Source organism: Rattus norvegicus, chromosome 8 (assembly GCF_036323735.1).
Source record: "Rattus norvegicus strain BN/NHsdMcwi chromosome 8, GRCr8, whole genome shotgun sequence".
Taxonomy (NCBI): Eukaryota; Metazoa; Chordata; class Mammalia; order Rodentia; family Muridae; genus Rattus; species Rattus norvegicus.
In genome coordinates, this window is record NC_086026.1 from 27,881,033 (window position 1) to 27,907,482 (window position 26,450).

General features: G+C 50.0%; 2 protein-coding genes across 6 annotated transcripts; both read right to left on the reverse strand.

Annotated features, from left to right (window-relative positions):
• Positions 1–58: 58 nt before the first annotated feature.
• Positions 59–5,198, reverse strand: Fdx2 (ferredoxin 2). Of its 2 annotated transcripts, XR_010053956.1 has the most exons (6): positions 4,841–5,198; positions 4,716–4,770; positions 4,520–4,626; positions 3,259–3,421; positions 543–630; positions 395–444 (listed from the first exon to the last, which is right to left on the reverse strand). XR_010053956.1 is itself a non-coding variant. In NM_001108002.1 (5 exons), the coding sequence occupies exons 1-5, from the start codon at positions 4,956–4,958 to the stop codon at positions 288–290; spliced, it is 525 nt and encodes a 174-aa protein (NP_001101472.1). In that variant the 5' UTR covers positions 4,959–4,975; the 3' UTR covers positions 59–287. The 2 variants fall into 2 exon arrangements, 1 of the variants encoding a protein (NP_001101472.1); NM_001108002.1 differs by lacking the exon at positions 3,259–3,421 and having other exon boundaries at positions 59–444; positions 4,841–4,975.
• A 410-nt stretch (positions 5,199–5,608) lies between these two features.
• Raver1 (ribonucleoprotein, PTB-binding 1) lies at positions 5,609–26,160 on the reverse strand. Of its 4 annotated transcripts, none has more exons than XM_039080982.2 (13): positions 24,065–26,160; positions 22,629–22,695; positions 17,993–18,462; positions 12,103–12,294; positions 11,893–12,022; positions 11,569–11,681; positions 10,949–11,033; positions 10,440–10,651; positions 10,048–10,353; positions 8,026–8,100; positions 7,441–7,584; positions 7,029–7,112; positions 5,609–6,947 (listed from the first exon to the last, which is right to left on the reverse strand). In XM_039080982.2, exons 1-13 carry the CDS (start codon positions 24,281–24,283, stop codon positions 6,801–6,803), a joined length of 2,244 nt encoding a protein of 747 aa, XP_038936910.1. In that variant the 5' UTR covers positions 24,284–26,160; the 3' UTR covers positions 5,609–6,800. The 4 variants fall into 4 exon arrangements, with proteins under 4 accessions (XP_038936910.1, NP_001013961.1, XP_063121111.1 ...); NM_001013939.1 differs by having other exon boundaries at positions 10,949–11,036; positions 24,065–24,299; XM_063265041.1 differs by having other exon boundaries at positions 5,609–7,112.
• Positions 26,161–26,450: the final 290 nt, after the last annotated feature.

A 26,450-nucleotide genomic window follows, 5' to 3' on the forward strand; every position in this document is an offset into this window, starting at 1 on the left:
GCGGGCACTCAGAGCAGAACAGACAGGCACCCCCCACAAGGACACAAAACATGTCGGAGGTGTGTGTGACTTTTTATTGCAGCTCTGGTTTGAGTCCATCCTTAATTTATAGTTCGATTCTCCCAGACCCATCCCCCTCAGGGCTCAGACACCGGCTGTCCCCCAGTGGCAGCTCTGGTCTCACACTGTGGGTCCAACTTCTCTTTCCTGGGCAATCCGTACTCTGGGGTAGGAAGCATGGCTTTTCTTTTCAGTTCCATGACTTTGGTTGGTCCAGTGGCCTCATGTCAATGGGGCTTGGGGATGTGACCATCCACATAGAAGTTTCTGGTGATCTTGGGTAGCGCAAACTCAGCTCCTTCCAGCTCAGGGGTTAGCACAATCTGGCAGCCCAGTCTCGAGTTCTCCTGGAGCAGTGGAGCCATGTCCAACATGTCGTCCTCCCTGGGACAAAGGACAGAGTCAGGGACAGGGCAAACTGAGGGAGCTGGAGGTGGACAGAAGAGCCTTGGACACAGTCTAGCTGGGAGCTGCTCACTCACCTCTCCTCAGGAGGTGGTAGGAGATCCAAGTGGGCCTCACTCACATACACGTGGCAGGTGGAACAGGCCAGGGACGCTTCGCAGGCCCCTGGGGACAGGACGGGAAAAGCAGAGCCTTACTGAGGAGTAACCTCCACCTCAGCTCCATAGCAGTATCTGTCTCATAACCAACTGTTTCTAAGTTGTCTCTAGGCTTTCATTTAGGACAGTCTGATGTAGCCCAGACTAGTTTTAAATTCACCATGGAGTCAAGGATGACCTTGAATTGATTCTTCTATCTCAACCTCCCGATGGTAGGATGACAACCGTGAACTATTATGCCTGGTCCCACATGGACTCTCACTACATTAACTTCATTTCCACCTCAGAGCCTCTACGCTCCTGTACCCATGGCCTAGAACGTTCTCTACTTTGCTTAGCTGCATTCATTCAAGGCTTCAACTCAACTGTTTGCCCGAGTTTCCTCTCCACTTGTTTTGTGGCATTTATCACCACGTAACTTTTTAAATTTTCATCTATCCACCCATTCATTTACCCACCCATCCATCCATCCATCCATCCATCCATCCATCCATCCATCCATCCATCCATCCATCCGGATTTTTGAGACAGGGTTTCTTTATCTTGTAGCCCTGGCTGTCCTGGAACTCACTGTGTAGCCCATGCTGGCGTCTCATAGAGATCCCCCTGCCTCTGCCTCTAGAGTGCTGGGATCAAAGGTATGCCCCAGCACTGGCTTCACCCTGTAACTCTTTAAAAGGGTGTAGGGATTGCTTCTAGAGACTTGAACAAACAGGTGTTGGGCACTAAGTCACTCCCTCAGCCCTTTAGAACCCTTTTCTAAACACTTTGGTATGTGTATGCAAGCATGGGGGGTGGACCCGATTGCCACAGCGTGCATGTGGACATCCAAGAGCAGCGTGTAGAGCCTCACCCTCGGTCCACCTTGACCTGGGAGGAATTAGTGCCTTTATCCACTGAGGCATCTCATCCCCCCAGATTTGTAGTTTTTGAGACAGAAACTCTTGGTAAATTATCTAGGCCTGTTTGAATCTAAAAAGAAATCTACAGCTTTGCTTTTTGACAGGGTCTCACTACAAATTCCTGGCTGTCCTGTCCTAGAATGCATCCATAGACCAGGATGGCTTTGTACTCAAGAGATCTGCCAGCCTCTGCCTGCAAGCGCTGGGACTAAAAGCATGAGCCACCATGGCCAGCCCTTGAGAGCTTTTAAACATCTATGTGTGTGTGAATCTGGGTGGGAATATGCACACCACAGTGCACATGATAGGTCGGAGGACAACTTGAAGTGTTGTTTCTCTGTGAGTGTCAGTTCTAGGACTGAAGTCAGGTCATCAGGCCTGGTGGCAACTACCCTTTAACCAATGAGCCACCATGCCAGCCCTACCAGGAACTTTCCACTCTCCTGGTTCAGCTTCCCAAGTTACTAGGACTACAGGCCTGGGCCACTGGGTTTTAGTTGTTCTCTTTGTTTAAACGAGGTCTATGTTGCCCAGGGTGGTCTTAGGCTCAGGCAGGTCTCCTGACACTCGGCTTCTGAAGTGCCTGGGGCCAAGGGAGGGCCCTGTCTGCCACGGAGCTCGTGCAGGTAATCTATAGCCACCTTTTATCTTGGCTGGCTGTTGATGTACTCTGCTCTCTACCAAGCATTAAATACGTTCATTCTCTCAGCAATCCACCAAACAAAAGAAACAGAAGGCTCGGAGAAACCGGCTCAGAGTTCACAGAGTTGGTGAGGCACCAGAGACATGGATGGTTTGCTTCTGAACTGTTACAAATTCTGTTCTGCACAGCGTCTGCTAGACTTGGGAACAGAAACACTCATCCACCCCCTAACCTCTCTAGTGATTTTTAGTGGTTTGGGGTTTATTTTGAGAAAGAGAATCACTCTGTATGCTGTCCTGGAATTTGCTATGTAGACAGACACCAGGCTGGCCTCAAACTCACAGACATCTACCAGCCTCTCCTCCCAAGTGCTGGCATGAAAAGTGTGCACCACCATGCCTGGCCACCTCTGCCACCTAGATTCCTCAGGCCTCCTATCCCATTAACTCAGCACCGTCCCTCCCAACTGGTCTGCCAACGAAAACCTAACTGTGTTTATTCTTGGGCGTATGGTTCCTGGTAGGCTCAAAATGGCCATTCTGATATGACAGAGGACCTGTCACTTTGGTACACACAGTAGATAGTATTCACACAGGGACTCTCATCATTTGGGGGGAGGGGCAATTTTTTTCATAATTTGTCATAATTTTTGAGATAGGGACTCTTGCTAAATTATCCAGGCTGGGTATGAATCTGAACAGGGCCTTGTTACAAGTCGCTGGTTGGCCTGGAGTGCACTCATTGGGTAAAGCAGTTACCGCCAAGCCCAGTAGCCCGAGTTCAATCCCTAGGAAAATAACATGGAAGGAGTGAACCGACTCCCTCAAGTTGTCCATTCATCTCTACAGAGGCACACACGCACTAAATAAATCCAATAAGGAAAACACTCAGCAGAACTCACACAGGAGCGACATGAGATGACTAATGACCTGATTCATGTCTGAAATCAGGTTTTGCCACACACACTACTCTTGCTTCTGCACCCTGCTTACCACAACATGGTGCACAGCTCCCTTCTCTGCAAGGTGGAATTACTGCCTCCTCTATTCCTGAAGCTGTCCCAAGGGATAGGCACTCAACACACACTGACCTCAGACCTGCTTACAGAGGCTTGGGAGTTACAGCTGGTATGAATGAGGCTCACTGTGGGAGAGACGTCAGAGAGCAAACACAGACCAAGCTCTGAGGCCACTAAATACCCAGACAGACGGGCACGGGCTTAAGCTGGGTGAAAGGATGCCACACTGTCAAGTCTGCAGAATGAGAAAGAGCCAAGCATTTGTTGGGGAAACACTTCTGACAGAGAACAAGCACAGAGGTCCTAGGCTGGGACTGAGCTTTGATGCCTGAAGAGAGCAAGAGCAGTGAGGGTCCAGCTGCACATCTGTGACCCAGCCCTGGAGACAGAGATCCTGCCTCCATACTTCTCCCCAAAAGGTGCTCAGTGGTGGACTAGAGAATGGAAGGGTCAACATCACGAATCCACAAGCTCAAAAGAACAGACTCCAGGAGCCTGTAGTAAAAGCTTGGTAAGGGCTGCTCGAAAACCCAATTTTATTTTAGTATTATTTTAAGGAAAGATTTCCAGTGTTTATATATGTTTCTGTGTGGACTGTGCATGAGAATGCAGTGCCCATGGGGACCAGGTGAGGGAATGTACATGGCAGAAGGCTGTGAACTGCCTGGCATAGAGTCGGTGGTAGGAAGAGAACACAGGTCTTCTCACAAGCCATCTGCAGTCTTTAGCACTGGTGACCTTTCCAGTTCCACTATTGCTTCGGCTTTAACTCAAAGATGGTGAAACAAGAAAGACAACCTGTATTCCCAGAACTGAGAACGCTGAGGAGTAGATCAGCCAGTGGTTTTAGAGGTAAGTCACAGAGACTGTCTTAATCTTTTTTGCACTAAAGAGGTGGAGGCAGGGGGATCACTATAGTGCGTTTGAGCCTAGTCTGGTTACCTAGCTGGTTTCAGAACAGCCTGAATAACATGGACTCAGTCCTTCCCACCCCATCTATACAGTAGTATGATAGCACATGCCTGTGGTCTCAGGACTCAGGAAGTGGAGGCAGTAGGTTCACTGTAATGTGTTGAAGGCTAACCGGGATTACATACTTAAAAGTTCCTGGACCGCCTGATTCAGAGTGAGCCCTGACCCACCCATACCCCACTTAAACAAAAATATCGCATTGTGGTACTGCACACCAGCTCTCGGGCGGTGGAGGCAGAAGGGTCAGAAGTTCAAAGTCACCCACAGATACTTAAGTTCGAGGTCAGCCTGAGCTATATGAAACCTTGTCTCAAAAAAAACAAAAAGAATGCCAAGGTCTCCCTAGTTTCATATGACCTACCTTCCAGGTCCACCCCGTGACGCTGGGCCAGATGAAGAACATTGTCCCCGACTCTGCCCCTCACCGGGATCCGCTTGCCAGAGCGGTCCACGAACACCACGTTGACCCTGGGGACAAACGGTGCAGGTGCTGAGCCCGAGGCCGGCCTGTGGCTAGGTGGCAGGGCGGGGCAGGGCGTGGCACGGCGGGCACTCACACATCCCGGGGCAGCTCCGGGCTGTCCGCCTCGTCCTCGCCAGCACGCCGCTCGCCTGTAAACACACGAGTGGGTGAGCGGCTGCGGCCGCACTGCCCGCCACGGCCCAGCCCAGCTCTATGTACCTGTAGACCCGAACGTCCTAGATGTTACTGCCGCGTGCCCGGCCCTGGGTCCCCAAGATCCCCCGGCCGCCCGTAACAAGACCCGGGCGCTCACGCCACGGGCCATGGAGGCGGCCATGATAGGCCACGTGACCGGAAGACCGAGTATCCCCGGCGCGTCGCCGCTACTCTAATCGCAGCGTTTGATCGCCGTGTGAGGTCACGTACTTGATCCAGCTGAACTTCCGGCCTCGCCCCCTGGTTGGATTCTTTTCCCCCTTAGGCCTCATTGTATATGTTCTGCTTATATGTACGTATGAGCACCAAGTACGTGCCTTGTGGAGCCCAGAAGAGTTAAAGGGTAGTGTGGGGGCTGGGAACTAACTAAACTCTGTTCTCTGTAAGAGCAGCAATTGGGACCAACCTCCGAGTCCTTTAATAATTAGACAGGATTCCTTCATTTGGCCTTTAACTCTGAAAGCCTCTGCCGGAATTAAGGGTTATGTGCAACCATGCCCAAGATTTAAATTGTTTCAGACTGGGTCTCTATATAGACTAAATGTAGATCAGGCTGGCCTCCAAGCCCAATTTAGATTTTAGGGATTGTGTGTGAGCACATCTGTGCCATGTTTGTAGGTCAGAGGACAACTTGTGGAAGTCAGTTCTCCTTCCGCCTTTTGGGCCAGAGGGCTAACTCAGGTTGTCAGGATTAGTGTCAAGTCCTGTACCAGAATACTGAGCTATTTTGCTGGGCCCATGGTTTATAACAAGAACCAGCCAGCTCTGATGTTTTTTTCTTAAAACCGTTTACTTACAAACTTTAATTCAGCAAAGGTCAGGGAGCAGGGGAGGGCAGGAAGGGGGAAAGGGGAGGGAATGCCCCCTACTGGAGTGAGTTTGGTTCATCAGGTTTGAGGAGGGAGGCTGGTGGTGGCTCAGCTGGCCAGGGGCAGAGTCCCTAGGTCCCCTCAGATGGGCAGAGAGGAGACCTGCTCCAGTGATCCAGCCTGGGGATGGTGATGATCTGGGTTTGAAGGAACATGGTAGAGGTCCAGTGGCCTGGGTACAATGGTCACCTTTCACAGACAGCAGGGGACACTGTTGAAGCCAGCAGAAAATACTGGTCTCTGCACCCAAGCTTAGGGCAAAAGGGGTGGTTTGCCAAGACCAAGGCTTTGGCCTTCTGTCCAGAGGGCAGACACCCTGGAGAAAGGATGAACCCTAGGCCAGAGCTCTTTGGTCCTGAGCTGAGCTTTTGGAGCTCCGCATCTGAGAGGCTCTGACCCAGCAGGACCTGTGGCCCAACTTTAAGGCATCAGAAGGCAGGGGCTGGAGATCCTGGGGCTTAGGGTACTGGCCGGAGTAGGCAGGCAGGGGCATGACACAGCTATACCTGCAGCAGATGACTGGGAAGAGAATGGGGTTAAGCTGTTGGAACAGAGGCCCAGGGAAGGCCAGACCCTGAAGAAATCAAGTTGGGGCTTTCTGGAGGGATAGGGGAGTGGATGTGGTCATCATCCTGGTTGTTTTAAAAAATAATAAAAATTAGAAAAGGAAATCAAAGTTAATTGTCGAAGTTTAAAAACGGGGACTGTCTCTGATCCTCACAGGTCAGGGACACCTCCAAAGGCACTCAAAAGGCCAGAACACAGGAGTGATGAGGCAGGAGAGGAGGCCTGGAGAGCCAACACAGAAGGCCAGGAGCTGGGGAGGGAAAGAGAGCAGGCCAGGCCCCTCTCTCTTAAGGCTGCAGGGTTTGGTTCCAGGAGCAAGCCCACAGGTAATGGTATGGCCCCCAGATACCCCACATTCCTTGAGCTCCAGCTGGTTGGTCACCAAAGTCTTTTGCAGAGATTTCTCTATTACCCAAAGAAAGGACATAAAAAAAATAATAAAAATAAAATCCCACAAAACACAAATACCAGAAAGAACCCAAAAGCAACTTGGTGCAGGCCCTTGGAGCATCTCTGGCGCTGACCCCTTAGAAAATCCTCTTCCGCTTCAGGTAGGAGTCCGCGTAGTGGCCACCAAGGCCCTGGGAGTGCTGGCCCACGTAGCTGCCTTCTGGGCTGGGCTCAGGTGAGGGCAGCAGGTGGGAAAAACTGCGTTTCTGGCCACCCAGTGGGGTCTGGAGACAGACAGCAGGGAAGGCCGAGTCAGTGGCTTCCCAGGGCCAGGGCTGCCCAGCACCCCCACCTCTTGCCCGTACCTTCAGCAGGTGACTGTGACCATTGGGCCCTGGGCCCAGGCCCAGGAGCCCTTCACTGGAGCCCATTGGGGAGGAACCGACAGCCTAGGGAGTCAAAGACGTGGGTGCAGGTTACCCTTGGGCCATCTAGCCTTGTGCCTGCAACTCAGAACTATAAGGCTTGGGGGTAAAACAACTGTTTCTCATCTGTCATCTGGAGCCAAGACCACCTTTAGACCAATGAGATGAAGGGAAGCTGAACAGTGGGAACCAGAGGGGCCCTTACACAGCAGCATGAGCAAGATTGAGCCCTGCCACCAATGGAGCTGTGGCTGAGGCCCCTTGGATGACAAGGCAACGGGGACATATATAGATACACAGGGCCCAGCATCCCAATGGTCCCTGGAGACCAGTTCCTGTAGGGCAGACTCACCTTGTTCAGGTGGCTCTGCTTGAGGCCAGCCTGTAGGCCACTGGTGAAGTAGGAGGTGGGTGAGCCAGAATAGAAATGAGAGAGGGGTCCCCCACTGCCTCCACCACTGCGAGGCTCACTGAAGCTGCTAGGTGGGGGGGACATCTGCAGAGAAAGGTTCAGCTGAGTGAGGTAAATCACGGTTGGAACCCTTCCCACCATGACTCTTCTTGTCCATGTTTATCTTCTGGGGCCCACAACCACGGTAACAAATTCAAGCTGGACCAAAAGAGCTGAGTGGCTCAGGGAGACACCATGCTCTGAACCCAGTGATCTTCACGTCAAGAGATGACTGGTCACCTGTGTGAGGCCATGGGGTGAGTCCCTGGTGAGCTCCCAGGGAACCACTTACTGCCCCATTGAAGGGTGATAAAGAAATGCTTCAGTCTAGAAGTTTGACTTGGATTACATAGGAAGATTGCCTCATTTGTGGAGTTGAGTTACGGACGGACAGCACTTCTTGTTACAGTTAGTGCTGACTGCTACATCCACTTTATTACGCTGCCAATACTGTACGCTGCAAAACACAGGGCACTTGTTTCTTACCTTGTGTCGGCTGGGGCCATGAGCCCCTAAGTTTGATTCCCGAGGGTGGGAGAAGAGCCGTCTAGGTCCCACATCCTAAATTAAAGGAGTAGAAATATGGGGGGAGAGGGTTGGTGTTGGCCAACCTTATCCTGGGCCAGTTCTACACCAGTTAACACTAGGGATTCACGACCCATACTTGGGCCTGTGGGGGCTTCAATGGGATGGCCCAGCTGAAGCCAGAGCAGATGTGTGCTCTGTCCAAGGGACAGGTGTGCCTGGACCCCAGCGATGCTGTGAAGTGACTGTGTATTGTGCTCAAAACGGGAAGAGATGGACAGACAGGATGCTAAGCCCTTTCTCAACGGAGAAGGCATGATTTGGACTTGGGCAAAGCACTTGCCCAGCTAGGATGCATGAAGCCTGGTTTCCGTCCTCAGCACCATGTAAACTGGGTGTGATGGAGAAGTTCTGAGATGTCAGCATTCAGGTGGCAGATACAGGATAAGACAAAGTCATCTCTGCTACACATTGAGTTAGGCCAGCCTGGGCTACATGAGTTCTTGTCTTATAAACCTCCAAAACCAAATAAAAAGCCAGCATGGACTAAAGTCTGAGATAAAGATGGACAGGAGACTCAAGGAAGGAAGGAAAGTATCAGTCACAAGCTCTTGACTGCCCACTTGACACTAGAGAAAATACAGCCACCTTTAATAGAAGTCCCTGGACTCAGGAGTGTTTCTGACTCCTGGTGCCCTGGACTGTGGAATATTCCATAGAGAGGCATGTGGGCAGAGAGGTCTCCTTCACTGTAACATGTTAATGACACTTTTGTGCCTATGTGTACCATGGTGGAATAGACCAAGTGTGCAGCTGAGAGGACGACGTGGGGAAGGAAGCAGGTCCCTCTACCGTGGGACCAGGAACAGAACTTCGGTTTCCAGATGTGAAGGCCAGCACCATCGGCAGCTGGGGAGCTCTTCGGCCACTCCTTTATTTTCATTTGCTTTTGCTTTTGAGGGTCTCATGGAGCTAGGGCCAGTTTTGAACTTCTGATCCTCCTGCTTCCACCTCCCAGTGCTGGCCCCACTGCTGGCTGACAGTGTGTGGAGTGACTCACCACACAAAGGTCAAATGTGGTACGTCCCACCTGTGCAGTCACACAGTCTAAGTCTAAGTCTCTGGATCCAGCTCAGGGCTGCACCACCTGCCTCTGTCATGGATGTGTGTGCATGTATATGTGTGAGACTGTATGTACAGAGGTGTATGACTGTGTGTGCATGTATATGTGTGAGACTGTATGTACAGAGGTGTATGACTGTGTGAGACTCTGTGTGTGTGAATAGAAGCCAGAATATGACGCTGGGTCCTGTTCCTCAGGAGCTGTCCACATATTTTTCTATAGTTTTTGGCCAGTGTATCTGTGTGTACAGATGTAAGTATGGAAGACAAAAGATGGCATACAGGATCTTATGCATTGAAGCACTCGGAGCTTGTCAGTTGCATGAGTCTAGCTCATTATCCCACTTCATCCTCACTGGGATTACAGGAAAACGGCCACACCTGCCCAGCTTTTACACTGGGCTCTGAGGATGCAGATGATGAACCATTGATTGTTCCAGCCCTGTCCACCCTTTATGGGACAAAGTCTCACTATAAAACTGTAGTTTCCCTGGAACTTGCTATGTAGACCAGGCTGGCCTCAAACTGCATAGCAATCTCCCTGCCTTGCCATCAAACCCAGTTGAAATAGACCTCTTCCCTGGCCTAGAGTCCACCTACGAGACTAGAATGACTTCCTGTCTCTGCCACTTCAGAACTGCGGTTACAAGCACTCCAGCCCTTCTGGCTTTATACATATTATGTGGACTCAGAGTGAGACTTAGGTCTCATGCCTGTGACTGACTGATCGCATCAGATATATTTCCCATTTTGGATGTTTGGACAAGAAAGCTCACATTGCATGGTTTGCAGATGGACTGCTCTTCAGGTGTAAAGGGCCACCCTTAAGATAGGCAGAATACAAGGCAGCCCAGTACTCACTGTGGGGTAATCAAAGCTGTAGCTGTCGGGCAGCCCTGGCTCAGGGGGCAGGCGGTTGCTGGCGATGGGGCTGAGCAGGCGGGGCTTCATTGGGAAGGCTTTGCTGCCATTGTTGCTAGCATTGCCTCCACCAGGAACTGCAGGGCTAGGCAAGGGGGGCTCCGCTGGGCGGCGGCCTCTCCCAGAGCCTCCCCAGCCCCGGGTCTCCTTGCCTGCTAGGTTACTGGATGGAAGCAGGCTGTGTAGATTCAGGTAGGGGTTGAGGGGGATGCGGTAGTCCTTTGGGGGTTCCCCCAGCAGTGAGACCTGTAACAGGAGGGTTGGTTTTGCTAGGGACCCGGGCAAAAGAGATCTCAAAGGTAGGGGAGGCTGGAAGCAGGGTAGCACCTTACCCCAGGGGGCGTTGGCAGGGGCCCACTGTCCTTCGGGAGGCCTCTAAGACTGGAGCCTCGGAGCCCCATAGGGGCTGGGGGTGGAGTGAGCTGGGATGCTGGGGGACCCAGACCCATGGGCTCCCGGTCACCCCCAGAGGGGCCCAGCAATGGTGGTAGTAAGGGTTGTGGCTTCCCTCGGCGGGGCGGCAGTTCCGGGGCCAGGCCCCCCCCTAAAGAGAGAAGGAAGGTGTCAGCTAAGGGTCCAGACCTGAAGGGCCACTCTACCCATGGTTCTGAAAGAGGGACAAGAACCCTGTGCACCCTAGAGGCAGTTCATGACTCGGGGTCTCTTTGAGTGCCAGCTTTCAAAGACACTGCCAGCTGCCCCACAAGGTAAGCACCAAAGCAACAGACTGGACAACCCAGGCAGAGTAGGTTACCTGGCTAAGGTCACATGTTAGTATTCACTGGGGCAGGGGAAAGGGACAGTATTCTCTAGAGAGTGGAGTGGCGGGGTCTGACTTTACCTGCAGACAGCTCTCCTAGGAGAGAGTTGGAAGGTTGGGCCCCGGCCTGGAGGGTACCCAGAGGTGAGTCTCCCAGGATCCCAGGCTTCTAGAACAGAGCACAGTCAGCTGGGGGCAGGGACAATATGACCTGGGAAGTAGACACGGGACACCCAGAGTTCTGGCAGTCACAATGCCCAGCATCACCGACTCAAAACTTAATCACAGGCAGACACACACAGGGAGCCGAGCCCTCCAGTGCTTGACCCCACCCCCGCCCATTAGATACTCATGTGGCCCATGGGCTCCAGCATGCCAGGCCGTTGTGTCCTACCCACTGGGGACATACAGGAAATACTGAGCATGTCAGAGTTGTCACTCCACAATTTCTACCACCCATACCCAAAGATAGTCCTTAGCACCCTTGCTCAGCAGACAACAACGCTGACCAAGGGTAACTACACCCAGCTGTGCAAGGTTGGTTGGGTTTTCTTAGTCATATTCACTTCAGGAATGGAATATGCATGCCCTGACCGCCAGGGCCAGGCATCTCTCCAGAGCAGAGGGGAATGTGACTTCTGACTTAAGGGGTAGGCTAGAAAAGGAGCCTGGTGGGGTTGCCCCCAACTTGAGGCTGTTACCTTCTGGCTCTGGCTCTGGCTCTGGTTCTGGCTCTGCAGGGCTAGCTGCAGCAGTGCAGTAGACAGGGCAGGCCCACTGAGCAGCGGCATGGCAGGGGGCGCACCCAGGAGGCCTGGAACGAGACATGGATGCTTGGTGATAACCAGCACCCAGCACAACCCCAAGTTCTCAACATGATAGATGGTCCTCAAGGGTCCAGGCAGGGAAGGGTGGGTGCTGCCTGTTGGAAGCTCTGCTCCTTTTTGGGACTTCCATCCTCATACCACAGCCACCAAACATAGGAGGAGAGGCTTCTGCATGATACCCATGCACGTCTGTCTTACCCTGCTTGCCACTGGCACCTCCATGCAGCAGGGGGTTGAGGAGCAGCTGGAGGGAGGCAGATGGGCCCAGGTTGTTCAATAGCTGCAGGATATTTGGCTCAGGCAGGAGTCCCTTGCCTCGATTGAGAGCCTGAGGAAGAGGCCAGAGGGTGACTCAGAGCAAAGGCCACAAAGGGGAGACATTGGTGTTCAAGGGGTGCCCCTACTCACCGTGGCCTGGGCAGCAATGAGTGCCGCCAACATGCTGCGGCCTGGGGGACCTGGAGCACAGAAAGACACACGTAGGTGGCTGCCACCCAGGGCCAGGCCATCTGCCCGCTGTTGTGCTGCCTCTGCCATCTCTGCTGTCTCGTACTCCAGTACCGCGAAGCCCTTTAGCTGCCCATCCTGGCCACTTGCCAGCTGTGGGAGATTCACTCATGAGCACCAGGGAAGTAACCACAGAAAACAGACACTGACCCCAAACACCAACAGTCACTCCTTGCCACTCACTGTCCCCAGGCTTGTGACCATTAACTGGTCACTAAATCTGTGCAGTGACTATAGGAGGCCCTAGGTCAGTTTGCACAAGGCCACATGGCTAGCCAGGGGGCTGAGAAAGGACACATCTCACCTGTAGCTATTATATGATTATTTGTGCTGACACACTGGGAACAAACTCTGACAGGGACTACCAGAACCATCAGGAGGAAAGAGGTGGCTGCAGAGCTGCCCTGAACACCTCTTGGGCCACAGATACTGTGGCAAGGGGCTGATTTGGAAGGGTGCACCCAGGCTTGCCTGGTGTCCAGGACCCACAGGCTGGCTATTCAAGGCTGCTGTTACTGGCACCATGACTTCCACATTTATGTAGTAAAGAGATACTAAAGTCACAGCCTCCTCCACAGCAGCCCAGTGGTCTGTTGCGTCCATACCCCTCATCTAGAAGCTCAGAGCGGATGTGTTCCAGGGGTGAAACTGAATGGAAGTTACATTAGTCCAATGCTACCCATACTGTATCTAAAATGCTTTATAAAGACAGGATCTCGGGGGGGAGAGATGGCTCAGTGGTTAAGAGCACTGACTGTTCTTCCAGAGGTCCTGAGTTCAAATCCCAGCAACCACATGGTGGCTCACAACCATCTGTAATGGAATCTGATGCCCTCTTCTGGTGTGTCTGAAGACAGCTGACCTAGAACGCATAGACCTCCAGCATGGTTTTGAACTCAAAGAAATCTGTCAGCCTCTTCCTTCTGGGTGCTGGATTAAAGGGATATGCCATCACACCTAGGCCTCAAAGAAAAAAAATTGGTATATTTGAAAGAGAGGATGTGTTCTCTGTTCAGTCTCCATTCCTTTGAGGCAGGCTCTCTCCCGAAACATCGGGCTAACATTTTTGTGGATGAGGCTGGAAAAAAGCCAAGGGCTTCCCGCCCCACCTTCACCTTCAGTGCTAGGTTTATATATATATATGGAGAGAGAGAGAGATGTCTCTAAAAGAGAGGAAGAAAGGAAGGAAGGAAGGAAGGAAGGGAGGGAGGGAGGGAGGGAGGGAGGAAGGAAGGGAGGGAGTGAGTGGGGGAGGGACCCAAGTTTTTTTCCCAGTACCAGGGAGAACCCAGGCATAGAAACAGCTGACATAAATATCTGGCACGTCCCCCAAGCTCCACTCTAGGCCCAGGAAGACAGCAACTAAATCTGTTTCCATAGCAACTTCCCTGCATAAGAGCCTAGGCAAGTGGAGCCCTCAGGCAGTTTTCTTCCTTTTTAAAGACATGGATCACTATGCAGCACAAGCTGAGCTGGAACTAAGAGAACTTTCTGCCTCTGCTTCTGCTGTGCTGGAATTTAAAGGCAAGCATCTCAGCCATGCACAATGGCACACGGGAAGTGGGTTTGGCCAAATGCTGCTTGTACTATAATGTTAATTTTGGTCCCCAAAACTGCTTACATGAGTGACTACACATAAGACACTGAGGGACCATGCCCCCAGTTTGTTCTGATTGGTAAGTTAAGATGCCAGCAGCCAATGGCTGGACAGGACAGACAGAGGCAGGACTTTTAGGATTCCCAGGCGTGGGAGAGGTGGGAAGAAAGGAAGAGGCAGAATCGCCATGAATGAGAGGGGTGAAGAACAACCAGCCATGTAAGAATTTGAGTAAGTGGCTCCAATGGCCACTTCCCCAATTGAGTCTGGGGCAGCAGAAATGAAATATAGATTTTAAAGGATGTTAACTCTGGGAATACCAGCAGGGAGTGTTTGCTAGCCACAGGAAGGATGAGAAGATTCTAGCCTTTGAGCTAGTCAAGGCTTATCAAATTAACTCTGTGTGTGTGTGTGTGTGTGTGTGTGTGTGTGTGTGTGTGTGTGTGTGTGTGCGCGCGCGCGCGCGCGCCTGTCTTTGTCTTTCATTTGAGAATCCAGAGGGTTCTGGTGGGTGGTTAAAGGAGCAACCTGCTGGGAGCCAAAGCAGTTTAACTAATTCACTGCTATAGATGGCACCACACGTGGGGCAAGATCTCATTATTAAAAATTATTGGGCTGGAGAGATGGCTCAGTGGTTAAGAGCACTGACTGCTCTTCCAAAGGTCCTGAGTTCAAATCCCAGCACCCACATGGTGCTCACAACCATCTGTAATGGGATCTGATGGTCTCTTCTGGTGTGTCTGAAGACAGCTACAGTGTACTCATATACAAAAAATAAATTTAAAAAATAGAAAAAAATTATTTAAAGATTCTTGCATAGAATACACACACACAAAATGATATAAGTCTAAGAGGAGGGGAGAATTGGTTTCTCAGCAAGTCAAGCCAAGTCATGAGGTTCCCACACAAGCTGCAAAACTACCCTGGGCTCTTCTAAAAGGATCCTAGCTGTCTTCACTCAGACATGCTGGGAACCCTACTATACAAAGACAGGCTGGCTGCTTGAGGCAGAAAGTCAGTCAGATGGTAGATGCAGCTACTTCACTTCCTACAAGCAAATAATCAAAGGACAGGGAAAATAACATTTAATGTAATTGTTCTTAAGGCTAGAAGGCAGAATGGTAATTCTTAAATGTTCTTAAATATGCATAAAATGAAAAATCCAAGCCTTTGATCTCAAATGTAGAAAATAAAGGCAAGAAGGGAGAATTTAAGAAGATTAAATTAAAAAATAAAAAATAAAAACTTTTGGGCTGGAGAGATGGCTCAGCGGTTAAGAGCACCCGACTGCTCTTCCAGAGGTCATGAGTTCAATTCCCAGCAACCACATGGTGGCTCACAACCATCTGTAAAGAGATCTGATGCCCTCTTCTGGTGTATCTGAAGACAGCTACAGTGTACTTATATATAATAAATAAATAAATCTTAAAAAAAAAAAAAATAAATAAAAATAAAAACTTTTAAAGAGTCTTGCCAGGGCAAATACTCAGGATCTTCTTTTTTTTAATTTTATTTATTATATATAAGTACACTGTAGCTTCAGACACACCAGAAGAGGGCATCAGATCTCATTACAGATGGCTGTGAGCCACCATGTGGTTGCTGGGATTTGAACTCAGGACCTCTGGAAGAGCAGTCAGTGCTCTTAACCACTGAGTCATCTCTCCAGGCCCCACTCAGGATCTTCAAACATGGTCTACATGGGATTTCTGGGATTGCGCTGTCTGGCATGACAAATCTAGAGCTGAGAAATTGGCTTATTCAGTAAGTAGAAGGCAATTTATTTAAAGTTAAATTCATAGATAAATAAGTACTTCTAGGCTTTTGGTCTTAAATTACAGGTCATAAACAGGAGACAGGCAGCCTAACCTATCTCAGACAGTAATAACTGAGGCATTGATAATTATATAAAAAAAAAAGGGAAGATAAATACCTACTAAGATCTGAATCTCCACAGAAGGGAGGATTTATATATGCATAGATATATAAAGAATTGAGGCGGGCTGCTGAGATGGCTCAGTGGTTAAGAGCACTGACTGCTCTCCCAGAGGTCCTGAGTTCAAATCCCAGCAACCACATGGTGGTTCACAACCATCTGTAATAAGATCGGATGCCCTCTTCTGGTGTTTCTGAAGACAGCTACAGTGTACTTATATATAATAAATAAATCTTTAAAAAAAAAAAAAGAATTGAGGCTTTGAGCTTTAAAAATTAGGTCAATAAGCAGGGGGTAGGGAGCCTAACCTGTCTCAGACAGTCAGTAGTGCTACATGCACACACGTGCGCACACACACGCAGGCACATTCACTTTTAACTCCAGCACTCAGAAGGCAGAGCCATGTGAGTTCAGGGTCTGCCTGGTCTATAGTGTGTATTCTTGGACAGTAAGGGCTATATAGATAGACCCTGTCTTTAAAACAAAAACAAAAACAGTCCAAATATATAATAAGAAAAAAGAAAAAAAGGGGGAGGGGGCTTGTAGAGATGGCTCAGCAGTTAAGAGCACTGACTGCTCTTCCAGAGGCCCTGAATTCAATTCCCAGGAACTACATGGTGGCTCACAACCATCTATAATGGGTTCTGGTACCCTCTTCTGGTGTCTGAAGACAGCAACAGTGTACTCACATACATAAAATTAATAAACCTTAAAAAAAAAGTGTGTATATGCCCAGTGCTTTATTACTTAAGAAAATTAAATTGCATTTTATTTATTTTATGTGAGTTTATGTGCCATGGGCAACTTGAGAGAGTTGGTTCTCTTTTTTCTACCATGTAGGGCCCAGGAATCAAACTTGTATCCTCAGGCTTGACCTTATCAACGGAGCTAAGATGGCCGAGGGCCGTGCACATGCTAGGCAGGTGTTCCATAGCTCAGGCACTCCAGCTCCTCTCTGGCAGTCTATGAAGGCACTCTACCATGAACCCCACGCTGTGACCATCTCACGAACCCACAGCGTCAGATGCAAGGGGATCACAATGTGATTGGGACCACATGAACTCTGAACTGAAAGCTGGAGACCCCAAACTTTGACCTGTTGACTCTCAAGCCCATGATCTGTTCAGAGCACCAGAACACCACTCCATGCTGCAGCGCTGGACTCACACATACTCAGTAAGTACCCAATGAGGGGTGGGATGTAGCTCTGTGGAAAAGCACTTGCTAGGCAATGGAAGCATTCCCAGCATTAGCAAAATACACACACTGAAACACAGAATGAAGGGTAAGCTTTTATAATAATCATTCATAAGGCAGCAAGATGGCTCAGGAGGAAAGACACTGTTAAGCCTCACAAAGTCAATTTGATCCCCAGTACCCACATGGTTATAGAAGAAATGACTCCTGAGAGTTGTCCTCTGAACACCATACAGGTACCATTGTGTGAACACTTGTATGTATGCACACACACAGAAGCATACAAATAAATACATGTACAAAAGTTATTCTTTTAAGACACTTTAATACTTAGCCTATGTAGACTAAGTAATGTGGTATCTTTAATCCTAGCATTCAAGAGGTAAAGGCAGGCAGATCTCTGAGTTCCTGGCTAGCCATGATTACACAGGAGCCCCTGTCTAGAACAGAGGTGGAAGACAGGAGATGAGAGAAAGGTGCAGGCAAAGGGACTTGCCCATGACACCAAGGAGGGCTGACACCCATCCAGGCCCAAGTGTCTGTCATCCTGACTCTGGCCTCTTCCATGCTGCATTTGGCCACAGATGCTCAAGACACTGGGCTGGGGCTGGGGTTGAGCAGGTAGAGGTATATTGCCTAAATGCAGGAAGCCCTAGGGAATTCCAACCCCCAAGCCACATAAATGTAGCATGGCGAAGCATGACCCAATACTTGAGAGGTAGAGCCCTTAGGATCTAGGATTCAAGCTCGTCCTCAGTTACTGGCCAAGTTCAAAAGACAAAATAACAAACATGAGTCAGGCAGAGTGCCACCTACCAGTCAACCTGACAAGAGGATGGTGTTTCTAGGCTAGCCTGGACTACATGGCATATGTAATGAGTATGTGAGTGATAAGGGTGTGAGCAGGATTCCCACCCTACCTACAACAGATGAGCCAGGAGGATTTGCATTCTGGACTTTGGAATACATCTAGGCTCTTAACCACCATATCCCAGAGCCTCCCCTAAGAGCCCTGTTCAAAGCTCTCTGACAGCTGCTTCACTAAAGGACCCAAGACCTACCTGACAGAAGGTGGGGGTATAGACCGCCGACAGAGCCTGGCGCAGAGCATCCACATCGTTGAAGCCAGGTGGCAGGTGGTCCACACAGAGGCACCGAGAGTGCAACAATGCAGGGGTCAGCTGCCCAGCATCTGTCCAGTGCACGTACAGTGTGCGTGGGCCCAGTGGCTTGCCTAGCAAGTCAGACTTGGCCCTGGCAGCCGAGTCTTTCTTCATGTACTCTGCAAAGCCATAGCCTTTAGAGTGGCCAGTGCGCTCACTGTACACTAGGAAGCAGCGCTCCAGGCTGCCAAAGGGCCGCACCAGCTCTTCAAATTGCGCCTGTGTCAGACTAGGTGGCAGGTTGGCCACACACAGCAGAGCATCAGTAGGCTGCAACTGAACTGACAGCTCCCGCTCTCGAAGGCGGCTCTGGTGGAAGGTGTTGATGGCAGCTTCAGCCTGCTCCCCATTCAGCAGGGTCACAAAAGCTGCAGGGTACAAGAGAACCTGGGGTCAGAGTGACCTTTTGTCTCCCTACCCTGGGCCCTCTAAACCAGGTATGGGAGCAGAACATCAACTACTCCTAGGAAGCACAATCCAGTGAGTTAGCTGCAGTCTTGGATTTCCATCAGTCCCCCTCTGACCTCTCTCCACACCACTCATGTGCCTGGTGCCTGGGGAGACCAGATTTAGATGCCCAGGAGCTGGAATTATGGATGGTTGTCAATCATGGTGTGGGTGCTGGGCATCGAACCTAAGTCCTCTGCCAAGATCAGCCAGTGCTCTCAATCTCTGAACCATCACTCAAGCTCCAACCCCAAACTCTCTTAGTTTTTAAAAGATATATCTTTTTTTTTTTTTTTGGTTCTTTTTTTCGGAGCTGGGGACCGAACCCAGGGCCTTGCGCTTCCTAGGTAAGCGCTCTACCACTGAGCTAAATCCCCAGCCCCTAAAAGATATATCTTTTAAAGTATGAGTACTTTATCTGCATGAGTATCTATACACCAGAAGACAGCAGCAGACAGGCATGAGCTGCCATGTGGTTGCTGGGAAGTGAACTCAGGACTGCTGGAAGAACAGTCAGTGCTCACAACCATTTCTCCAGTGCCCAAACCCTAGACTCTTTTAACTGGGAATAGGTTAGCCCTCACACCCACCATTTTCGGTGGAAAAGCAACAGGACCAGATAGGCACCTACATTTGCAAGTCTGGGGCAGGAGGTCAGAGTTCAAAGCCAGCCTGGTTATCTAGTCAAATTCTGTCTAAAAACCCAAGAGTTGGGACTGGGAAGAGCTCAGTTGGAAAAGCGTTTGCCCAGCATGCCTGAGGCCTTGGGTTCTGTCTATAGACATACCAGGCACAGTGGCACATGCCTGTCACCTCAACACAAGACTAAATCAGGGGTATCAGAAACTGAAGGCCATCTTTAGGTACACAGTGGCTTACACTGTCTAAAAAAAAAAAACACGGGTTGGGGATTTAGCTCAGTGGTAGAGCGCTTGCCTAGGAAGCGCAAGGCCCTGGGTTCGGTCCCCAGCTCCGAAAAAAAAAAAAAAAAAACACAAACCGAGGCCCAAGGATGGAGTTAAAAGTGTTCGTCTTGGGGTTGGGGATTTAGCTCAGTGGTAGAGCCCTTGCCTAGCAAGCACAAGGCCCTGGGTCTGGTCCCCAGCTCCAAAAAAAAAAGTGTTCATCTTTAGCACCACAAAACTAAAAAAAAAAAAAAAAAAATCAGGACTAAGGATGTATTTCAGCAGTAGAAATACTTTCTTAGCATGCATGAAGCCCTAAATGCAATCTCTAGTAACACACACACACACACACACACACACACACACACACACACAACCTGTCACAAAATCAAGTGAGAAAACCTAAGTTCAATCTCCAGAGACATGGTGGGATGTGAGAAATGACTCCTTCATGTTGTCCTCAGACTTACATTCATGCACGGCACATCATGCATGTATGTGCACACAAAAACACTAAAAAAATACAACAAAACACTCAGGTAGCTCGTCTCCAGAGCCACGTTCTGTCCCTCTAGCCTCGTCACTCATTCCAGCTTACAGCCCCAGGAAACCATGTTCAGAGCTTCCTCAGGTGGCCCAGCTCCCCTCACAACACTCAGTACTGCTTTCTGGCCCCTGCCGGGCATGGCCTGCCTGAGCTCTGTCCGTTTACCTGACTACCCTACCCAATCTAAGCCAGTTCCTGTTTTAGACCTGGTTCTGTACCCCACAGTGCCCCCATCTTCCTTTTTTGAAGGTCTCATGTAGGCAGACTGTCCTCGAATGCCTTATGTAGCCAAGGATCACTCATCTGATGCTCTACCTCCAAGGTCAGAGCACAACTTTCTTTTTTTTTTTTTTTTCCTCGGAGCTGGGGACCGAACCCAGGGCCTTGCGCTTCCTAGGCAAGCGCTCTACCGCTGAGCTAAATCCCCAACCCCAGAGCACAACTTTCAAAACAGCTTCACCAACTGAACCGTTATCTCACTTGCCCCAGGGTGATATTTGCTTCCTATCTTTCTTCGTCTTCTACTTCTCCTCCTCCTGCTTTGTTTTGTTTTTGTTTGGCTGGTTTTGGTTTTTTCAGACAGGGTTTCTCTGTGGAGCTCTGGCTGACCTGGACTAGACTTAGAGACCAGGCTGGCCTCGGATTCAGAGTTCCAGCTGTCTCTGCCTCCCAAGTGCTGAGATTAAAGTTGTGTGCCACCGCACCCTGCCATGTTATTGTCTAAAAGGGACTTAAACATCCTTGGATTTTGGTATGCTCCAAGCCCTATAGAGGGATGACTACACTGGGTACTCAGTCTGCCTTTGATACCTGACTCTTATCTTTTTCTTACATGTGTATGAGTATGGTAACCAGGTATACATGTATGTTTACATGTGAGTATGCATACAGGTACAGGAGGGGTAGTCTCTTATTTAACACCAGGGCTTGCTAATTTGGCTAATCTACCTACCCAGCTTGTTCAGGAGACTGTCTTCCCCTCCCCCACACTTCTATTACAAGTGAGTTACCAGGTCCGCCCAGCATTCATGTAGCTGCTGGGATAAGTGCTGAGACATCTCCCAGCCTTCGGCAGCTGTGCTCTAGGCAGTCTATGTTAGGCACACTCAGTCTTCATCCAAGATTGTCACTCCTATACAGTCACACAGAGTAAGCACAGACCGCAACCTCAACCTGTGGTCCTTCTGCCTCCAATGGTCAGGATTGTAATGACTGCCTAACCTGCCAGGGAGGTCTTTAAAGGGGCACACTCCTCTCTACATTAATTGTCAGAAGGTTCTAGATGGTCTAAACATCTGTCACCATACCAAAATACATTCACTGATGGCTCCACGAAGGAAGCCAATGATGCCAAATGTTACCCCAAGGGCATTGGGCTGGCCATGCCATACAGGGGCAGATGTGCCAGCCTCGGCCTATAACCACAGAATAGGGTGCCCAGTGGGCCTGGGTTAGAAAGGGACAGGTAAGAACAGTAGGGAAGCTGAGCACAGTGACACATGTCTTGTAAGCCTACTTTGGAAGTGGAAGCAGGAGGATATCTTGATGTTAAAGGCCATCCTCACCTATACAATAAATTTAACTCTAGTCTGGGTTATATGAGACCTGATTTAAATAAAACCTAAAGTCCAAAACCAAAAATGGGACTGGAGCGATAGCTCAGCACTTAAGAGTACTTGCTGCTTTTGCAAGGATGGGGTTTGGTTCCCAGCACCCACATGGCAGCTTATAACCTCTTTAACTCTGGTTCCATGAAATCTGGTTCCCTCTGTGCGCCTCCATGGGCACCAGACATGCAAATAGTGCTCAGGCAAAACACCCATACACATCAAATAAAGATAGAACAAGAGAAAGGAGTGATGCCAGCTAAAGGACTGGCACGCGTTAGAAGAGCTGGGCTATACCATGGACAATCTGGGCTACAGTGACAATCCATGTCTCAAAGAAAGGAAAAAGGAATCTTCTACCATACCTAACAACCTGAGTTCCAACCCCAGCCTTGTCTCAGCTGTCATCACAGTCCTCATAGTCTAAGAGGGAGAACTGCCTAGAATATACAGTAAGACAGAAACACGAGAGGGCCTGCCTCAACAAGGGGAAAGCTGACTTTAGAACGTTGTCCTCTAATCTAACTTCCACACTTATTGCCTATGCTTACATGCACACACACAAAATAGAGAAGAAATAAACCGACAAGGGTGGTGTGCACCTTTAATCCCAGCACTCAAGAAGCAAAGGCGGGAAGGGGGATCTCTAGCAATTCAAGGCCAGCCTGAGCTTCACGTGAGTCTCTGCCTCAAAAAAATAAAAATAAAAAATAAAATAAATGGACAGACAGGAAAGAATCTGTTTCCTCTAAGACAATACGGGATCCACAATTAGAACAGAGGCTGAGCCAGGCCCTGCCACCATTGGGGATTGTCATAACTGCCCTGTCCACCCACAGCCCACAAACCTGTCCCTTTGTCATAACTGCCCTGTCCTCCCACAGCCCACAAACCTGTCCCTTTGTCATAACTGCCCTGTCCTCCCACAGCCCACAAACCTGTCCCTTTGTCATAACTGCCCTGTCCTCCCACAGCCCACAAACCTGTCCCTTTGTCATAACTGCCCTGTCCTCCCACAGCCCACAAACCTGTCCCTTTGTATTTGTCCACGAAACAGTACTTGAGTTCGTAGTCGCTCAGGAGGTCATGTACTTCCTGCAGAGACACAATCAGAGGCCAGGGAGTGACTGGACAAGCCTGCCCACAGGTGGACCCTCCATACAGGTACATAAATGAATGGCTCCATTTTTCTGTAACAGCTATCTTCTCCCCTTCTACAACCTATCCTGTGTCGAGACTGTAGATTACATGATAGGAACACCGACATCTCAAACTGCATACCTTCAAGGAGGTTGCCTAACTTGTCTGATTTCCCCCATGCGAGGTTGAAACATGTTCACAGCTAATTACTAAGCCATTTTCTCCAAAAGGAAACAAACCGAGGCTGTAAGAAGTGAACCACAGAAACTGTCAGGACAACACAGGGCATGCTACCCAGGGATGCCTGATCAGGGGCTCCACTCATTTAATTGATCCTACACTATGTGGGTGCACCAGCCACCCAAACTCCCTCAAGTTGACAGGGCTGCTGTTTTGAATGCTGGTTTCCAGGGCAAGTTGCCTGGCTTCCTTGCACCAAATGACCTGTGTATGATCTGAAGGAGACTGGGCAGGCAATTCCAGATATGCAGGAGATGGTGCATACAGGTGTCTACTCCAGGTCCGTTCCCTTATCATACTCCCAACACCTCTGGGGCTTCATTAGCCATGTGCCTACATAGTAGTGGGTACTAGGGTGAGCCAGAGAGAAGAGATTCTTAGCAGCAATCAGAAAGGGCCTATCCCACCACCATCGGGCAGGGCAACATGGATACCACTTTCTTGGGTCCAAAGAGCATTGCACACCCTGCTCTATGTAGGTTCCCAATAGAAGGGCACTCCCGGGAAACAAGATTAGCCATAGGGAAGTGCCATAGAATACATAACCACACGTCAAAGGAGACTCCATTTTCCAAAATCAATTTTAGTAGGCATTTGAGGGGTGCATCTCCAACTTCCGGGTCTACCTCTAAAAGGTGTGGATGTATGTTTGGTAAGAAAGGCCATGCTCTTAATTCTGAAACTTCCAAATTTGAGCTCCCTAAGGCGGAGGAGGGAAAGCACCTTCTGAATATGCATGGGTAGCTTGGAATCTATTTCAATCAATCCATTCACATCCCCCCACACATATTTCCACGGGGCGCCACAGCTGCCTGCCTCTTCCAACTACCTGCACCCCTCAACCATTTGGCCTCTCCCAAGCCGGATGGTCGCCCCTAGCAACGTCGGCCCGCACTTCAAAGTGGGTTTTTTTCCTCCTCTTGACCATGCCCTTTCCACTTCGTTCTTAATGTCTCATGACCCTGGGAGAGGATACGACACTGGGGAGAGCCCCCACGCACAAGAGCGTTGGTACCGCCCTGTTCCCCCCCGCGCACGCGCACCGTGGCATTTCCCGCCACGCTCTCACCCCCACCCCCCATACCTGGTTGGTCACGTCCCCCGGGAGGCCTCGGATCAGTATCTTGCGGCGGTTACGGAACTGGCGCTCAGTGTGTTCCAGGCGTTTCCGGATCTCTTCCGGATCGAGCGGCGGCAACTCTTGTTCGGGTGTCCGGCGATCGACGGTCTCGGGAGTTTCCGCTTCGGCCTCCGCCTCCGGGCTGAGCGGCGGCCGGTGAGTAACGGACACGTCGGCCGCCATCTTGGGAAACCCGGCGCCTTCTGGGACCAGCGAGCTCAGGGCGGAGCGACATAGAGCGGCAAGGAGGGCGCGCTTAGTGATTGGTTGGTAGAGGCCCCGCCTCTCTCCCGGCCCCCTTCAGCCTATTGGCTGGACCCAGCGCCGCGAGCGTTGCCCCCTTCCTCTGACTCTGAGCCATTGAGTAAAAGGGCGGAGTTGCAGCAAGGAACCGCCTTGCAAGGTAGGAATGAGAATAGGCGTTCTATTCCTAACACCGCCTAAAGAGCTGTCAGGCGCACACACCTTTAATCTAAGCCCTTGAGAGGTGAAGGCAGATCTTATGACGTCGTCTTCAGCTACGTAAGCCAAATTCATAGGGATCCTGTCTCAAAAGGAAAAATAAAACGACAGACAAAATTAGCTGTGCTGGTGTACACATGCAATTCCAGCACTTGAGAAATGGAAGCTGCAGGATCAGAAGTTCAAAGTCATGCCCTACTTCACTTTGAGATAAACCTGATTCAGAAAGGAAAAACAAAAATCCGAACAAACAAACCAAAAACACCTGGTGTTATTTCCAGTGCTCTGAAGGCCTAGGCAGTCTAGTCTACATAGTAAGACACGGTTTCAAAACACAAACTAGGGGCCTACTACTAAACATGGCAACCCCAGAGTTTCATTCCCCGTAGACTTGGTGGGGTACTATAGACTGCCCAGGAAGCAAAAGGTTAAACAGGAGCTGGAGAAGGAACTGGCAAAAGACACAATCAGGAAAGAAGATCAGCAGTTTATAGTGACAGATATGGATCTCTCTAGCAACAGAAAGCTACTTTCAGAAATATATGGGCAAGTGCTAGCTCATTTTTACACACACACACACACACACACACACACACACACACACACACACACATTTGTTTTCCGAGACAGGGTTTCTCTGTGTCTGTCCTGGAATTTACTCTGTAGACCAGGCTGGCCTTGAACTCACAGAGATCCACCTGCCTCTGCCTCCAGAGTGCTGGTAATAAAGGTGTAAGCTATCACGCCTGGTGGAATTCGAAGGTTTTATTGATCTGGAACTTGATATGGCCCAATCCCCAACTCAATCTGGACCTTGATCTTCCCCAATCTCAGGACAACTCTCCCTGAACTGTATCATTATAACACAATGCCCCGAGGACACAGGTGCTAGCTGCCACTCTTTTTCTGCGTTCTGAGAATGTATACTGAAGCCACTGCAGTTGTCAACATCCCTAGGGACATGAACAGCCCTGTGATGATTCTGGCCATCCCGGCCTTGATGGGCACAGAGAGACCCAAGTGCATATATGTGCCCTGGGCTCCTGCTAAACTTGCCCCTATAGACCTTGCAGGTTCCTCTTTTACCGTGAATGTCACTCACTGTAGCAAGGTGTTCTTGTGCCTTGCCTTGGACCAGTTTCCTGGCAGTGATAGGTGCCATGGTAGTTTAGGTTGACAAGTAATGAGTTACCCCATGCCTGGTGCCCTCATCCTGGGCCTTCAGAGCTCATTGCTCTGGACCTGGCTCTGCAAGATGTACTGTAAAACTCTCGAGGTGCAAGTAGCCAGGCCCTGCCCCCTGGCTACTCAAATGGTGGGGCCTAACCCCTGGTATTTGAATAGCCAGACCTTCTTCCCAGTCAACCAAGCCCTGGCCCACAGAGAAAAAATAAAGTCCAAGATTAGGCCATAGAATCCCACCAATCGCTGAGCTTGCCCTAAGATGAGGCCACAAAATCCCACCGATTCCCAGAACATCCTCGAAAGCCCCTTTCCCAGGAAGCCTTCTATAAACCTGTCTCCTGTTCAGCTCTTTGCTGCTTCTCTCCTGAGCAGAGGCAGCCACCCTCCTGTAATTTTCCAATAAATCTCTTGTGTGGGGTTTGTTGTACGGTGTGATTCTGTGCTGTTCCTTGGCCAGCCAAGGTGACTTTTGCCTCGGAGCTGTGACACTTGGAGTGGGAGTCCTATCTTTGCAACACAGAGTGCTGGGGACATTTGTCATGATCAGTCTTGGAACAGTCTCTAAAGCCACCACGTGATTGGACACTCACAAACTCCCCAGAAGGAGATCGAGACAAGGAAAAGTCGAGACTGCCCGACCAGGACAGAGGGATGAGATCTTTAGGTCTGACCCACCACCTCCACAGGACATGCAGGTGGAGAG

Bases quoted from the DNA above. Each gene is read 5' to 3' on its own strand.
- Raver1 (XM_063265040.1), bottom strand. From the start codon at position 24,283: ATGGCGGCCGACGTGTCCGTTACTCACCGGCCGCCGCTCAGCCCGGAG. The intron at 12,023-12,102 runs GTGAGTAGGGGC...CCTCTTCCTCAG, and splicing joins TCATTGCTGCCCAGGCCACG to GCTCTCAATCGAGGCAAGGG. The intron at 7,585-8,025 runs GTAAGAAACAAG...CTTTCTCTGCAG, and splicing joins ATGGCCCCAGCCGACACAAG to ATGTCCCCCCCACCTAGCAG.
- Fdx2 (NM_001108002.1), bottom strand. From the start codon at position 4,958: ATGGCCGCCTCCATGGCCCGTGGCGTGAGCGCCCGGGTCTTGTTACGG. The intron at 4,627-4,715 runs GTGAGTGCCCGC...GTTTGTCCCCAG, and splicing joins CCGGAGCTGCCCCGGGATGT to GGTCAACGTGGTGTTCGTGG. The intron at 445-542 runs GTGAGTGAGCAG...CCTTTGTCCCAG, and splicing joins CTACCACCTCCTGAGGAGAG to GGAGGACGACATGTTGGACA.